Raw genomic sequence first — 16,900 nt, forward strand, 5'->3', positions numbered from 1 at the left:
GAACAGAACCACTTTGTGTTCTGACGTGGATCTTTCCAGATGTGACTCCAGTTTATGAACAGCTGTTGAATAAAGCGACAGTGAGTCCAACTGGTTTCTGGAGGTTTATTGTGGTTAGAAAACGTCCCAGTGCAGGAAAAATACATCAGTCTGACAATCACACAACCTACGAGCCCAGAATCATCCACAGACCCGGATCAGATTAAAACCAGAATTACTCAGTTTGTTTGGAGAAACAGTTATAAAATGTTGATTTCACACTGTAAAACATCAGCTGATACAGTCCAGGCTGAAACTGATCCAGGACTGTTCAGTCTGCCTGTCCTGAATTGGATCAGGTTCAGACCAGCAGAGTATCAGCACAGACAGAGTCCATCAGGGGCAGCACTGAGAGTCTGCTGAGCTGGAAACAGAAACAAGTTGAAGCATCAGCTGGTCCAGAACCAGGATCAATTAGTGGGAACCAGGATCCGTCCTGTTGTTAGAGAAGAGACAAGAGTCAACTACAAAACACCACATCCTTAAAACTGGTCTAAACTGGTTTCAGACTTTGTGTCTTGCTCTGACCTCTGGCCTTCCTCTTGTAGTAGATGAATCCAGCCAGAGATAAGACCAGACCCAGGATCAGTCCTGAGGCTCCAATGGCAATTTTGTTTCTCTCTGACTCAGGCAGGGACGGATCTGAGGACAGACAGAAACAGACAGGTGTCGACACAGACAGGTGAAGACACGGACAGGTGTAGATACAGACAGATGTAGACAGACAGGAGTAGAGACACAGACAGGTGTAGACACAGACAGGCGTAGACACAGACAGGTGTAGAGACACAGACAGGTGTAGACACAGACAGGTGAGACACAGACAGGTGAGACACAGACAGGTGTAGACACAGACAGGAGTAGAGACACAGACAGGTGTAGACACAGACAGGAGTAGAGACACAGACAGGAGTAGAGACACAGACAGGTGTAGACACAGACAGGAGTAGAGACACAGACAGGCGTAGACACAGACAGGCGTAGACACAGGCAGGTGTAGACACAGACAGGTGAGACACAGACAGGTGTAGACAGACAGGTGAGACACAGACAGGTGTAGACACAGACAGGAGTAGAGACACAGACAGGTGTAGACACAGACAGGTGAGACACAGACAGGTGTAGACACAGACAGGTGTAGACACAGACAGGTGAGACACAGACAGGTGTAGACAGACAGGTGAGACAGACAGGTGTAGACACAGACAGGTGTAGAGACACAGACAGGAGTAGAGACACAGACAGGTGTAGAGACACAGACAGGCGTAGACAGGCGTAGACAGACAGGTGTAGAGACACAGACAGGAGTAGACACAGGCAGGTGTAGACACAGACAGGAGTAGAGACACAGACAGGTGTAGACACAGACAGGAGTAGAGACACAGACAGGTGTAGACACAGACAGGCGTAGACACAGGCAGGTGTAGACACAGACAGGTGAGACACAGACAGGTGTAGACAGACAGGTGAGACACAGACAGGTGTAGACACAGACAGGAGTAGAGACACAGACAGGTGTAGACACAGACAGGAGTAGAGACACAGACAGGTGTAGACACAGACAGGTGTAGACAGACAGGTGAGACAGACAGGTGTAGACACAGACAGGTGTAGAGACACAGACAGGAGTAGAGACACAGACAGGTGTAGACACAGACAGGTGAGACACAGACAGGTGTAGACAGACAGGTGAGACAGACAGGTGTAGACACAGACAGGTGTAGAGACACAGACAGGAGTAGAGACACAGACAGGTGTAGACACAGACAGGTGAGACACAGACAGGTGTAGACAGACAGGTGAGACACAGACAGGTGTAGACACAGACAGGTGTAGAGACACAGACAGGTGTAGACACAGACAGATGTAGACACAGACAGATGTAGACACAGACAGATGTAGACACAGACAGGTGTAGAGACACAGACAGGTGTAGAGACACAGACAGGTGAGACACAGACAGGCGTAGACACAGACAGGCGTAGACACAGACAGGTGTAGACAGACAGGTGTAGACACAGACAGGTGTAGACACAGACAGGTGAGACACAGACAGGTGTAGACACAGACAGGAGTAGAGACACAGACAGGTGTAGACACAGACAGGAGTAGAGACACAGACAGGTGTAGACACAGACAGGTGAGACACAGACAGGTGTAGGCACAGACAGGAGTAGAGACACAGACAGGTGTAGACACAGACAGGTGAGACACAGACAGGTGTAGACAGACAGGTGAGACAGACAGGTGTAGACACAGACAGGAGTAGAGACACAGACAGGTGTAGACACAGACAGGTGAGACACAGACAGGTGTAGGCACAGACAGGAGTAGAGACACAGACAGGTGTAGACACAGACAGGTGGGACACAGACAGGTGTAGACAGACAGGTGAGACAGACAGGTGTAGACACAGACAGGTGAGACACAGACAGGTGTAGGCACAGACAGGAGTAGAGACACAGACAGGTGTAGACACAGACAGGTGAGACACAGACAGGTGTAGACACAGACAGGTGAGACACAGACAGGTGTAGACAGACAGGTGAGACAGACAGGTGTAGACACAGACAGGAGTAGAGACAGACAGGAGTAGAGACACAGACAGGTGTAGAGACACAGACAGGCGTAGACAGGCGTAGACACAGACAGGTGTAGAGACACAGACAGGTGTAGACACAGACAGGTGAGACACAGACAGGTGAGACACAGACAGGTGTAGACACAGACAGGAGTAGAGACACAGACAGGTGTAGACACAGACAGGAGTAGACACAGGCAGGTGTAGACACAGACAGGCGAGACACAGGCAGGTGTAGACACAGACAGGTGAGACACAGACAGGTGTAGACACAGACAGGTGAGACACAGACAGGAGTAGACACAGGCAGGTGTAGACACAGACAGGAGTAGAGACACAGACAGGTGTAGACACAGACAGGTGTAGAGACACAGACAGGAGTAGAGACACAGACAGGTGTAGACACAGACAGGTGAGACACAGACAGGTGTAGACAGACAGGTGAGACACAGACAGGTGTAGACACAGACAGGTGTAGAGACACAGACAGGTGTAGACACAGACAGATGTAGACACAGACAGATGTAGACACAGACAGGTGTAGAGACACAGACAGGTGTAGAGACACAGACAGGCGTAGACACAGACAGGCGTAGACACAGACAGGTGTAGACACAGACAGGCGTAGACACAGACAGGTGTAGACAGACAGGTGTAGACACAGACAGGTGTAGACACAGACAGGTGAGACACAGACAGGTGTAGACACAGACAGGAGTAGAGACACAGACAGGTGTAGACACAGACAGGAGTAGAGACACAGACAGGTGTAGACACAGACAGGAGTAGAGACACAGACAGGTGTAGACACAGACAGGCGTAGACACAGGCAGGTGTAGACACAGACAGGTGAGACACAGACAGGTGTAGACAGACAGGTGAGACACAGACAGGTGTAGACACAGACAGGAGTAGAGACACAGACAGGTGTAGACACAGACAGGTGAGACACAGACAGGTGTAGGCACAGACAGGAGTAGAGACACAGACAGGTGTAGACACAGACAGGTGAGACACAGACAGGTGTAGACAGACAGGTGAGACAGACAGGTGTAGACACAGACAGGAGTAGAGACACAGACAGGTGTAGACACAGACAGGTGAGACACAGACAGGTGTAGGCACAGACAGGAGTAGAGACACAGACAGGTGTAGACACAGACAGGTGAGACACAGACAGGTGTAGACAGACAGGTGAGACAGACAGGTGTAGACACAGACAGGAGTAGAGACAGACAGGAGTAGAGACACAGACAGGTGTAGAGACACAGACAGGCGTAGACAGGCGTAGACACAGACAGGTGTAGACACAGACAGGTGAGACACAGACAGGAGTAGACACAGGCAGGTGTAGACACAGACAGGAGTAGAGACACAGACAGGTGTAGACACAGACAGGAGTAGAGACACAGACAGGTGTAGACACAGACAGGCGTAGACACAGGCAGGTGTAGACACAGACAGGTGAGACACAGACAGGTGTAGACAGACAGGTGAGACACAGACAGGTGTAGACACAGACAGGAGTAGAGACACAGACAGGTGTAGACACAGACAGGTGTAGACACAGACAGGTGTAGAGACACAGACAGGTGTAGACACAGACAGGCGTAGACACAGACAGGTGTAGACAGACAGGTGTAGACACAGACAGGCGTAGACACAGGCAGGTGTAGACACAGACAGGAGTAGACACAGGCAGGTGTAGACACAGACAGGAGTAGAGACACAGACAGGTGTAGACACAGACAGGAGTAGAGACACAGACAGGTGTAGACACAGACAGGCGTAGACACAGGCAGGTGTAGACACAGACAGGTGAGACACAGACAGGTGTAGACAGACAGGTGAGACACAGACAGGTGTAGACACAGACAGGAGTAGAGACACAGACAGGTGTAGACACAGACAGGTGAGACACAGACAGGTGTAGGCACAGACAGGAGTAGAGACACAGACAGGTGTAGACACAGACAGGTGAGACACAGACAGGTGTAGACAGACAGGTGAGACAGACAGGTGTAGACACAGACAGGTGTAGAGACACAGACAGGAGTAGAGACACAGACAGGTGTAGAGACACAGACAGGCGTAGACAGGCGTAGACACAGACAGGTGTAGAGACACAGACAGGTGTAGACACAGACAGGTGAGACACAGACAGGTGAGACACAGACAGGTGTAGACACAGACAGGAGTAGAGACACAGACAGGTGTAGACACAGACAGGAGTAGACACAGGCAGGTGTAGACACAGACAGGTGTAGACAGACAGGCGTAGACACAGACAGGCGTAGACACAGGCAGGTGTAGACACAGACAGGAGTAGACACAGGCAGGTGTAGACACAGACAGGAGTAGAGACACAGACAGGTGTAGACACAGACAGGCGTAGACACAGGCAGGTGTAGACACAGACAAGTGAGACACAGACAGGTGTAGACAGACAGGTGAGACACAGACAGGTGTAGACACAGACAGGAGTAGAGACACAGACAGGTGTAGACACAGACAGGTGTAGGCACAGACAGGAGTAGAGACACAGACAGGTGTAGACACAGACAGGTGAGACACAGACAGGTGTAGACAGACAGGTGAGACAGACAGGTGTAGACACAGACAGGTGTAGAGACACAGACAGGAGTAGAGACACAGACAGGTGTAGACACAGACAGGTGAGACACAGACAGGTGTAGACAGACAGGTGAGACAGACAGGTGTAGACACAGACAGGTGTAGAGACACAGACAGGAGTAGAGACACAGACAGGTGTAGACACAGACAGGTGAGACACAGACAGGTGTAGACAGACAGGTGAGACACAGACAGGTGTAGACACAGACAGGTGTAGAGACACAGACAGGTGTAGACACAGACAGATGTAGACACAGACAGGTGTAGAGACACAGACAGGTGTAGAGACACAGACAGGTGAGACACAGACAGGTGTAGACACAGACAGGCGTAGACACAGACAGGCGTAGACACAGACAGGTGAGACACAGACAGGTATTTACCCCAGTCCGTAACCAGAGGTTCTTTCAGGCTGGCGTGCTCCACCACACAGGAGATCTTCTCTCCAGACCTGTTTTAACACAAACACATCACTGTTTCTGTCTCACTGCTCATCTACCTGGACCAGACTGGACCAGACTAGACCTGGACCTGAACCTGGACTGACCTGGGCGTGTACTCCAGGTGGGAGTGGACCTGGTAGTACCAATCAGCGTCTGCCAGCTCATCAGTGGAAGTGACATCAGAGGAGACTTCCTGTCCGTCTCTGGTCCAGCTCACTCTGATCCGTTTGGGGTAGAAGTCGAAGACGCTGCAGACCAACATGGCCGGATGTTTCCCAGAAGGGGGGGTCAGTGAGCGCAGTCTCACGTAGGGCTGAGCTGGAACAGACGTTATGACGAATATTATTAATATTTTTATTATTATCAGTAATTTACAAATATGATCAATATCACTTATAGTATAAGGGAAAGTTTTCTGTGACCCCAATCCCTTCAGACAATCAGAACCATCTGATCATTGTTATTGATATTCATGAATATTAATCAATGACCATCAGCGGAAACTTCTCTGATATCTGACTTGTCTAATCCACCACCTGGTTTGGACTGAAGATCTAAAATAATCTGATAAAAATCAGCTTTTCATCTGACCCTGGATCTGTCTGAAACACAAACAGGGTCCTGATCTCAAACTTCCTGTTTACATGAGACCTGAGCTCTGCTGATCAACAACCTGTTTCTAAAGTTTGTTTTACTTTTGATTTTACTTTGTTTTTATTTTTTCACTCTGGTTTTATTCGTTGTTTATATTTAGTTTGACATGTTTGACTGAACAGTTTTAACTTTTTCTCCTGGTTCAGATTTTAGACACAAAGTAATAAATCTGTTATAGTCAAATATTTAACAGCTTGTTCTCACTGTGAGATGATGATAAAATAAATATTCATTGAAAATATAAATATATAGTTAATATAGACACTGCAGGTCAACAGTTTGGGATCACCTCAGTTTTCCAGTGTAATAAAATGAGCTCTGGGTCTGTACAAACAGGTCTACACCTGTCTGTCTACAGATTAAAGAAAATCTGCTGGTTTAAGTAAATTAAATCATAAATTTGACTCTTTTAAAATCCTTGTGGCATTTTTTCTGTGGCTGAATGTGACATTGTTGGGACAGACAGCACCTGTTGTTGTTGCACCCATAGGTGTCTTTCCCTCTTCACCTGGACAGTCTGCAGACTGAGCTGCTGTTCCATCGTTTGAAGCCGAGCGTCTTGTTCTTTCCTTCCACAGCCTCATTATCCTGACTCCCTTTGTTCATTGGACCAGCCAGACCCAGTCCTGCTTCCTGCTGGGCTGGATGGTCCAAATAATGGACCCCAGTCTTTATACACACACAGTTTGTTGGAAGGACTCAGCCAAAGCTGGGACACCTGGAGGAAACTGTTTGCATCCATTTTGTTTAATCTTTGGTTTATTATTTTATTATTAAAATAATTAATTGCTGGATGACCAGTAACTTTTTACTTTTAAACTCGGAGAAAACAGAAGTCATTATATTTGGGCCTAAAAATCTCAGAAATAACTTTTCTAAAATTATAGCTACTCTAGATGGCATAGCCCTGGCCTCCAGCACTACTGTAAAAAACCTTGGAGTTATTTTTGACCAGGACATGTCCTTTAACTCACACATAAAACAAATCTGTAGAACTGCATTCTTTCACCTGCCCAACATTTCCAAAATTAGGAACATCCTGTCTCAAAATGATGCAGAAAAACTAGTCCATGCATTTGTTTCCTCAAGGCTAGATTACTGTAACTCATTACTATCTGGATGTCCTAATATCTTAATAAAAAGCCTCCAATTAATCCAGAATGCCGCAGCCAGAGTCCTGACAGGAACTAGCAAGAGAGATCATATTTCTCCTATATTGGCTTCTCTTCATTGGCTCCCTGTAAAATATAGAATAGAATTTAAAATCCTTCTTCTCACATACAAATCCCTTCATAATCAAGCTCCTTCATACCTTAAAGACCTCATAGTACCATATTATCCCAATAGACCACTTCGCTCTCAGAGTGCAGGCCTACTTGTGGTTCCCAGAGTTCTCAAAAGCAGAATGGGAGGCAGAGCCTTTAGCTATCAAGCTCCTCTCCTGTGGAACCAGCTCTCAGCCTGGGTTCAGGAGGCAGACACTCTCTGTACTTTTAAGGCTAGACTGAAAACCTTCCTCTTTGACAAAGCATATAGTTAGGGCTGGCTTCAGGTAACCCTGAACCATCCCTTAGTTAGTTATGCTGCTATAGGCCTAGACTGCCCGAGGACCATCGGTGCACTGAGCTCCCCTACCCTAACCCTACCCTGAGCCCGGTTCTGCTGGAGGTTTTTTCTTCCGTTAAAGGGAGTTTTTTCCTCTCCACTGTCACCAAGTCCTGCTCATAAGAGATTTGTTGGGTTTTGTTGTTTTTTTGTGCCTTGAGATGATTTGTATTGTGATTTGGCGCTATACAAATAAAACTGAATTGAATATTATTTATTACTTACTTACTAGCATTTAAGGATCATTAAGGACTTTCAGGAATATAATGTCAATATAAAATGAAAACTCTGGTCGAAAAATGGAGGTGATCCCAAACCTTTGACTGTTAGTGTGAATATGAATAACTATTAGAATTTGTCTTCACAATAAAGATTAAAAAACATCCAGCAGGCGGAGACAGAAATTTTTAAACTAGGGCTGAATCATTAATCAATAAATTGATCTTTACTCATTTAAAGTTTAACAAATATATTTATATTTGACTGTAGAAAAGTTGGAACAGTCTGAATATTTTGTTGTGTCTAAAATTAAAAAACAGTAATTGATCAGTTTGACCAGCAGGTGGAGACAGAGACTCTGGTCTGTTCCAGTTAAATCCACATTGATCAATAATCACTGATGATGTTTGATATAATTAATAAACTGATTATTTACCAACAATCTGATGTTTACACTGATTTAATTTCTGTTGATCAGGGATCAATAATCTACGGATCCTCTTAAGTATCAACTGGAAATTATGTTTTAGACTTTTTGCTAGATGAGTCCAGTTACATCCTGTTTCGTCCGGTTGGGCTGTTTCGCTGGTTCCCTTCATTTTAAACAGATGGAAACATAATTTAACACTGAGGCCACAGATTAACTTTAGACTGACTTTGTCATCCTTCAGTCAAATATTCGTCTTCACAGCAGCTGGTTTTCTAACATCTGTCGAGTCGAGCTACCCAGTAGAAAATCTTATATTTTACTCTGGACCATAATTTAATAACCCAAATTGATCTGTTGAGATTGTTGAGTCTGAGCTTTGCTGCGATTTATTGATAGGACTCGACAGGCTGCGTGCTGCGTTCAAGGGCTCAGTAAATTTAACACTTTGCAAATCTTTTTGCGAGGAAACGAAAAACAAAGTCTAAAAAAAAAATCTTTTCCACCTGATACTTAAAGGGCTCCGTAATAATCAATATTTCAATAAACAGTTTAATGTGAAACAAACTCAAATGTTTTCACCATGTTTGTTAATTGAACCTGATCGAGTCTGATCAGACACATTGATCAGTGTTTGTATTGATAAAGACTCAGTCTGAGGTTTGACATGAAAATCTGACCATGTGACACAAACTCACCTGATTTAGTCAGAGCAGATTGGTAATCAATGTCAATGTTGTGTTTGCAGTATCTGGTCTTCTCAGCTCTCCACGTGCTCAGTTCTCCAGGAAGGTTGTTGAAGTAATCGGCCTGTTTGACTCCAAACTCAGTGTATCCAACATATTTACCCAAACTGCTGCTGAACCTGGTGATTTCATCATGGTTGAAATAATAAGATCTGATGTACTCGATGTCGTTCAGTTCAGTGGAGTTAAAGTCACAGCGGGCCACCATATAATGAAAAAATCCATCTGAGGAACAAAGAACAGTCAGTGATCAGTGTATTGATCCTACCTGCTGTGTAGACAGCGATGAAGTGTAACAGTGTGTATTGATCAGTGATCAGTGTATTGATCCTACCTGCTGTGTAGACAGTGATGAAGTGTAACAGTGTGTATTGATCAGTGATCAGAGTATTGATCCTACCTGCTGTGTAGACAGCGATGAAGTGTAACCAGTGTGTATTGATCAGTGATCAGTGTATTGATCCTACCTGCTGTGTAGACAGCGATGAAGTGTAACAGTGTGTATTGATCAGTGATCAGCGTATTGATCCTACCTGCTGTGTAGACAGCGATGAAGTGTAACAGTGTGTATTGATCGGTGATCAGAGTATTGATCCTACCTGCTGTGTAGACAGCGATGAAGTGTAACCAGTGTGTATTGATCAGTGATCAGTGTATTGATCCTACCTGCTGTGTAGACAGCGATGAAGTGTAACAGTGTGTATTGATCAGTGATCAGAGTATTGATCCTACCTGCTGTGTAGACAGCGATGAAGTGTAACAGTGTGTATTGATCGGTGATCAGAGTATTGATCCTACCTGCTGTGTAGACAGTGATGAAGTGTAACAGTGTGTATTGATCAGTGATCAGAGTATTGATCCTACCTGCTGTGTAGACAGCGATGAAGTGTAACCAGTGTGTATTGATCAGTGATCAGTGTATTGATCCTACCTGCTGTGTAGACAGCGATGAAGTGTAACAGTGTGTATTGATCAGTGATCAGCGTATTGATCCTACCTGCTGTGTAGACAGCGATGAAGTGTAACAGTGTGTATTGATCGGTGATCAGAGTATTGATCCTACCTGCTGTGTAGACAGCGATGAAGTGTAACCAGTGTGTATTGATCAGTGATCAGTGTATTGATCCTACCTGCTGTGTAGACAGCGATGAAGTGTAACAGTGTGTATTGATCGGTGATCAGAGTATTGATCCTACCTGCTGTGTAGACAGCGATGAAGTGTAACAGTGTGTATTGATCGGTGATCAGAGTATTGATCCTACCTGCTGTGTAGACAGCGATGAAGTGTAACAGTGTGTATTGATCGGTGATCAGAGTATTGATCCTACCTGCTGTGTAGACAGCGATGAAGTGTAACCAGTGTGTATTGATCAGTGATCAGAGTATTGATCCTACCTGCTGTGTAGACAGCGATGAAGTGTAACCAGTGTGTATTGATCAGTGATCAGAGTATTGATCCTACCTGCTGTGTAGACAGCGATGAAGTGTAACCAGTGTGTATTGATCAGTGATCAGAGTATTGATCCTACCTGCTGTGTAGACAGCGATGAAGTGTAACAGTGTGTATTGATCAGTGATCAGAGTATTGATCCTACCTGCTGTGTAGACAGCGATGAAGTGTAACAGTGTGTATTGATCAGTGATCAGAGTATTGATCCTACCTGCTGTGTAGACAGTGATGAAGTGTAACAGTGTGTATTGATCAGTGATCAGAGTATTGATCCTACCTGCTGTGTAGACAGCGATGAAGTGTAACAGTGTGTATTGATCAGTGATCAGAGTATTGATCCTACCTGCTGTGTAGACAGCGATGAAGTGTAACAGTGTGTATTGATCAGTGATCAGAGTATTGATCCTACCTGCTGTGTAGACAGCCAGGAAGAGCAGGGAGAAGCTGAGAAAGGATGAAGCCATGTTCCTCTGGTCACTTCACAGACACTGACTCAGTCTGACTGAGAGCTGCTCTAAAAACAAGAGACATGGTCACATGGTGCAGCATCAGCTGTTACCAGGCAGACGACTCTCACAGTCTGAGGAGGAAGCGACAGACAAAAAAGACAGACCGTCATTTAGGCTTTGATCTGTGCTTTAATAAGATATTATATGTGATTATTCAAATCACCTCTGAAGACGGTTTAAGACCTCCTGAAACTAATGGCCAGTCCACCTTTCTTTAGTGAGAATTGATTTTCTAATGTTTTCACATGTGCGCCTTTATTTTTAATGTCAGTTCAGATCATGAAGGCACTTAACTGTCACGGAGGCTTAGGACTCGGGGCAAACAGAAGCAATAGCTAGACAAGACAAACACAGAATTCAGAAGAACAGGCGCACGAACACAGGACTCGGGGAAACTAGGGATACGGTCTGGTCACTCACACTCTCGGGGACACAGACTCAAAACACAGAAAATAGGGAACAGGGAATCCAACCTGGGTCACACATACTCCTGGGGACACAGCAGGGGGACGCTAACAAAAACACAAGACTCGGGAACAGCATGGGTCCCGCACACAGACTGGGACGCATCAGGCAGACAGAACATACACAGACAGCGACTCGGAGAGAACAGGGCACAAGACAAGACTGGGAGAGGAACTCAGAAGGACACACAAAAAAAGACTACTTAACACATAAGGGCTCCACAGATAAAATCCAGACAGGAGAAAAACTCTGGCAGGGCAGGAACGTAGGCCGGGTAACTCTGACACATTGACCGTGAAAGTAACGACAAACAACCTGACAAATAACAACAAAGGAGGGGTATTTAACTAAGGGGGAGAAAACGAGACACAGGTGAAAACAATCAATATTAAAACAAAGTGAAACGAACAGAAAGACTGGATCCTGTCTGATCCTTCAAACTAAGAGTCCAGGAGAGGAAGTCCACACGTGGATCATGACACTTAACTGGTAGAAAGGACTAGTTTTATAAGCTACATCACAAAAATGTAAGGAGAGTAATTACACTTTTGTTTGTGTATTTATTTTATTTATTATATTTTTTGGTAGGATATTTCGTTGTGATTTTTTTGGCCAATCATTTTTAGAAACTAGCAAAAAGGCACTTGACATCCGGCACAGGAGAAGCTACAGTGGGTACGGAAAGTATTCAGACCCCTTTATATTTTTCACTCTTTGTGTCATTGCAGCCATTTGCCAAAATCAAAAAAGTTCATTTATTTCTCATTAATGTACACTCAGCACCCCATCTTGACAGAAAAAAACAGAAATGTAGAAATTTTTGCAAATTTATTAAAAAAGAAAAACTGAAATATCACATGGTCATAAGTATTCAGACCCTGTGCTCAGTATTGAGTAGAAGCACCCTTTTGAGCTAGTACAGCCATGAGTCTTCTTGGGAATGATGCAACAAGTTTTTCACACCTGGATTTGGGGATCCTCTGCCATTCTTCCTTGCAGATCCTCTCCAGTTCTGTCAGGTTGGATGGTGAACGTTGGTGGACAGCCATTTTCAGGTCTCTCCAGAGATGCTCAATTGGGTTTAGGTCAGGGCTCTGGCTGGGCCAGTCAAGAACGGTCACAGAGTTGTTGCGAAGCCACTCCTTTGTTATTTTAGCTGTGTGCTTAGGGTTGTTGTCCTGTTGAAAGGTGAACCTTCGGCCCAGTCTGAGGTCCTGAGCACTCTGGAAGAGGTTTTCTTCCAGGATATCTCTGTACTTGGCCACATTCATCTTTCCTTCAATTACAACCAGTCGTCCTGTCCCTGCAGCTGAAAAACACCCCCACAACATGATGCTCCCACCACCATGTTTCACTGTAGGGATTGTATTGGGCAGGTGATGAGCAGTGCCTGGTTTTCTCCACACATACCGCTTAGAATTAATGCCAAAAAGTTCAATCTTGGTCTCATCAGACCAGAGAATCTTATTTCTCATAGTCTGGGAGTCCTTCATGTGTTTTTTGGCAAACTCTATGCGGGCTTTCATGTGTCTTGCACTGAGGAGAGGCTTCCGTCGGGCCACTCTGCCATAAAGCCCCGACTGGTGGAGGGCTGCAGTGATAGGTGACTTTGTGGAACTTTCTCCCATCTCCCTACTGCATCTCTGGAGCTCAGCCACAGTGATCTTTGGGTTCTTCTTTACCTCTCTCACCGAGGCTCTTCTCCCACGATTGCTCAGTTTGGCTGGACGGCCAGGTCTAGGAAGAGTTCTGGTCGTCCCAAACTTTTTCCATTTGAGGATTATGGAGACCACTGAGCTCTTAGGAACCTTGAGTGCTGCAGAAATTCTTTTGTAACCTTGGCCAGATCTGTGCCTTGCCACAATTCTGTCTCTGAGCTCCTTGGGCAGTTCCTTCGACCTCATGATTCTCATTTGCTCTGACATGCACTGTGAGCTGTAAGGTCTTATATAGACAGGTGTGTGCCTTTCCTAATCAAGTCCAATCAGTTTAATTAAACACAGCTGGACTCCAATGAAGGAGCAGAACCATCTCAAGGCGGATCAGAAGAAATGGACAGCATGTGAGTTAAATATGAGTGTCACTGCAAAGGGTCTGAATACTTATGACCATGTGATATTTCAGTTTTTCTTTTTTAATAAATTTGCAAAAATTTCTACATTTCTGTTTTTTTCTGTCAAGATGGGGTGCTGAGTGTACATTAATGAGAAATAAAATGAACTTTTTTGATTTTGGCAAATGGCTGCAATGACACAAAGAGTGAAAAATTTAAAGGGGTCTGAATACTTTCCATACCCACTGTATGTAGTTTTATTATAAACTAGAAAGAATAAAGAATAAAAATAAAATAAATACTATGGTATATACAGAAAAGTGAAAACTGCATGAAGTGTAGTGCACTTTAAGTGTGTTCACTTAAAGGGGGGGGGGGGTGTTCACGTAGGGGTAACTGGGGTACTGTTCTGCAGTGGGGAAGAAACTGTTCTTGTGACGTGAGGTCCTGGTCCTGATGGACTGAAGCCTCTTGCCAGTGGGGCGGGATTGAAAGAGTTCTTGCCTGGGACGAGCGGGGTCGGCTGTGATCCTGGCTGTGCCTCTCTGGGTCCTGGAGATATACAGATCCTGGAGAGATGGGAGACTGCAGCCGATCACCTTCTCAGCAAATTTGATGACAGGCTGCAGCTTGGTCTTGTCTTTGGTTGTGGCTGCAGCAAACCAGACCGTGATAGAGGATGTCAGGATGGATTTGATGATGGCAGTGTAGAAGTTCACCAGTAGCTTTGAAGGGAGGTGAAACTTCTTCAGCTTCCGTAGGAACTAGATCCTCTGATGAGCCTTCTTGGTGAGGGAGCTGATGTTCTGCTCTCATTTGAGCTCCTGGGTGATGGTGTCGCCCAGGAAGCGGAAAGACTCGACAGAGGTCACCGGGGTATCGTAGAGGGTGAGGGGGTGGAGGGGGGCTGGGTCCTCCTTGAAGTCCACAATCATCTCCACTGTTTTGAGGGAGTTGAGCTCCATGTTGTTGGTGCTGCGCTATCCAGGTATGGAAATGGACACGAGGTTGCTGCTGGTCAGTGGCTGGTGGGGGAGGAGTGGGGGAGGTCAGGTTTGTCCCATTGTCTTTCAAAGCGGCAGAAGAACTCATTCAGGCTGTTGTCCAGGTGCAGGTTGTTCAGACTGGGGGGCTCTAGGCTTGTAGTTGGTGATCGCCTTAAGCCCTTTCCAGACAGAGGCAGAGTCACTGGCTGAGAATTGCTGTTCCATTCTCTCACCATACACAGATTTAGCTCTTCTCACCTCCTCACTAAGTCTGGACTTGGCCTTCTTGTATTTTTCTCTGTCCCCACTTCTGAATGTGGCCTCCTTCTCTGACCTGAGCCGTCTGAGTTTAGCTGTGAACCAGGGTTTGTCATTGTTATAACTCACCCTGGTGCGTGATGAATGAAGGAAGGAATGAAGCTGTCCTCACAGAAGTTAATGTAGGACGTCACAGTGTCTGTGTACCCATCCAGACTGTTGGTGGCAGACCTAAAAACAGTCTAAACACTCCTTAAGTTCCCCCGCAGCCTCACTGGTCCACGTCTTTGATGTCCTCACATCAGGTTTACAGAGTTTTAGTTTCTGCCTGTATGCAGAAATCAAATGCACCATGATGTGGTCGGACTGGCTCAGTGCGGCACGAGGGACAGCACAATAAGCACCGCTGATGGTGGAGTAACAGTGGTCCAGGACGTTCCCCTCTCTGGTCGGGCACTTAATAAACTGTTTGTATTTAGGCAGTTCATGGACCTTTGTTAAAGTCTCCTAGGACAATAACCAAGGTGTCTGGGTTTGTTCGTTCCACACACAGTACCTTGTCAGCCAGCACAGAGCACATTTCCTTGTAAACACCGACAAGAATGAAGGAGCAGAACTCACGGGGCGAGTAAAAGGGCTTCCAGTTGATGGTGAAGGCCTCCAGGTCCAGGGGACAGTGCTGAGACAGTACTGTCACGTTGTTGCACCAGCTGTCGTTGATGTAGAAGCAGATTCCACCACCTTTTGTTTTGCCGGAAAGTTCTGTGTGTCTGTCCGCTTTGAAGAGTTGAAATCCACTGAGCTGCAGCCACGTTTCCGTGGAGCACAAAACACAGGACGTGGATAATACTCTGTTTTTGTTCAGCAGCAGGGTCAGCTCGTCCATTATGTGAGTGCACGTTACAGAGGAATATCCCAGGGGGCGTGGTGCGTAATCCGCACAAGCACACCTGAGCGTTTCCCTCTTCTGCGGGGCCTCACTTTGTTACATGGTCCCTTAATATTGATATATAATAATTCAATAGCAACCTGTAAAAGAGCATTTTTTGTGCCCAAGGGACACAGTTGGAGCACAACCCGAAGGGAGCCCCAGGGGTTAATGGAAAAGATGATTAGCCAAAATAAAACTAAGGATTAAAGATGTGTAGTCAGTGAAACCAGCAGTGCAGGTGAGTGCACAAGTCAGTTTATTTTACTGAGCTCTGAGTACTAGACTCTATAATTCTATTATACAAACAATAACTAACACACACACGTGCACGGACAAAAAACAAAAACTGCCATAACAATTGAATTACCCCTTGGTTATTAATAAAGTCTTCTTCTTCTTCTTCTTCTTCTATTTTTACGGGATGAAAACTTCCTCCCCTTCTGGGTGTTTGGCTGACATGAGTCCATCCAGACTGAGACTGTTCTCTGGTCCAGGCTCAACTCAAAATGTGTCATGAATGTTGTGCAGTGAAAGTATTTTTAGCTGAGATATTGTCATTTCAATAATAATAATAATGTTAAATGTAGTGATATTTTAATTAGTACTTGAAGAAATGTTCTTTCCAACAGTGGAAAAACAAACCAAACTGTTTGAGTGTGTATTTAATTGAGCAATAAAACTATTGTCATTGGTAAAATTGATAAAATTGGTCAATGGTTGCAAAAACCAACTTCTATGATTTTTTAAAATATTTTTATAAACTATTGATTATTTACCAACTATTGATTACTGATCTCCAGGTGTGTGTGATGAAGCTTCAGGTGTGTGCAGCAGCTGCTGCTGTATCTACCTGGTAACCGGTGATGTCATGTGGTCTCTGCGCTGTGATTGGCTGCTGTG

General features: G+C 45.3%; 1 protein-coding gene across 2 annotated transcripts; it reads right to left on the reverse strand.

Moving 5' to 3' along the window:
* Positions 1 to 91: 91 nt before the first annotated feature.
* On the reverse strand, positions 92 to 11,361 carry LOC113145887 (H-2 class II histocompatibility antigen, A-Q beta chain-like). 2 transcript variants are annotated; one of them, XM_026333031.1, is made up of 6 exons: positions 11,208 to 11,361; positions 9,301 to 9,573; positions 5,802 to 6,015; positions 5,638 to 5,705; positions 568 to 681; positions 92 to 475 (listed from the first exon to the last, which is right to left on the reverse strand). In XM_026333031.1, the coding sequence occupies exons 1-6, from the start codon at positions 11,260 to 11,262 to the stop codon at positions 450 to 452; spliced, it is 750 nt and encodes a 249-aa protein (XP_026188816.1). In that variant the 5' UTR covers positions 11,263 to 11,361; the 3' UTR covers positions 92 to 449. The 2 variants fall into 2 exon arrangements, with proteins under 2 accessions (XP_026188816.1, XP_026188824.1); XM_026333039.1 differs by lacking the exon at positions 11,208 to 11,361 and adding an exon at positions 9,948 to 9,954.
* Positions 11,362 to 16,900: the final 5,539 nt, after the last annotated feature.

Source organism: Mastacembelus armatus, chromosome 18 (genome assembly GCF_900324485.2).
Source record: "Mastacembelus armatus chromosome 18, fMasArm1.2, whole genome shotgun sequence".
Lineage (NCBI taxonomy): Eukaryota > Metazoa > Chordata > Actinopteri > Synbranchiformes > Mastacembelidae > Mastacembelus > Mastacembelus armatus.

Excerpts from the sequence above, each read along its gene's own strand:
- LOC113145887 (XM_026333031.1), bottom strand. The coding sequence starts at position 11,262 with ATGGCTTCATCCTTTCTCAGCTTCTCCCTGCTCTTCCTGGCTGTCTAC. Across the intron at positions 6,016-9,300 it reads ATCTGCTCTGACTAAATCAG|CTCAGCCCTACGTGAGACTG; the intron begins GTGAGTTTGTGT and ends CGTCTGTTCCAG. Across the intron at positions 476-567 it reads CTACAAGAGGAAGGCCAGAG|GACGGATCCTGGTTCCCACT; the intron begins GTCAGAGCAAGA and ends CTCTAACAACAG.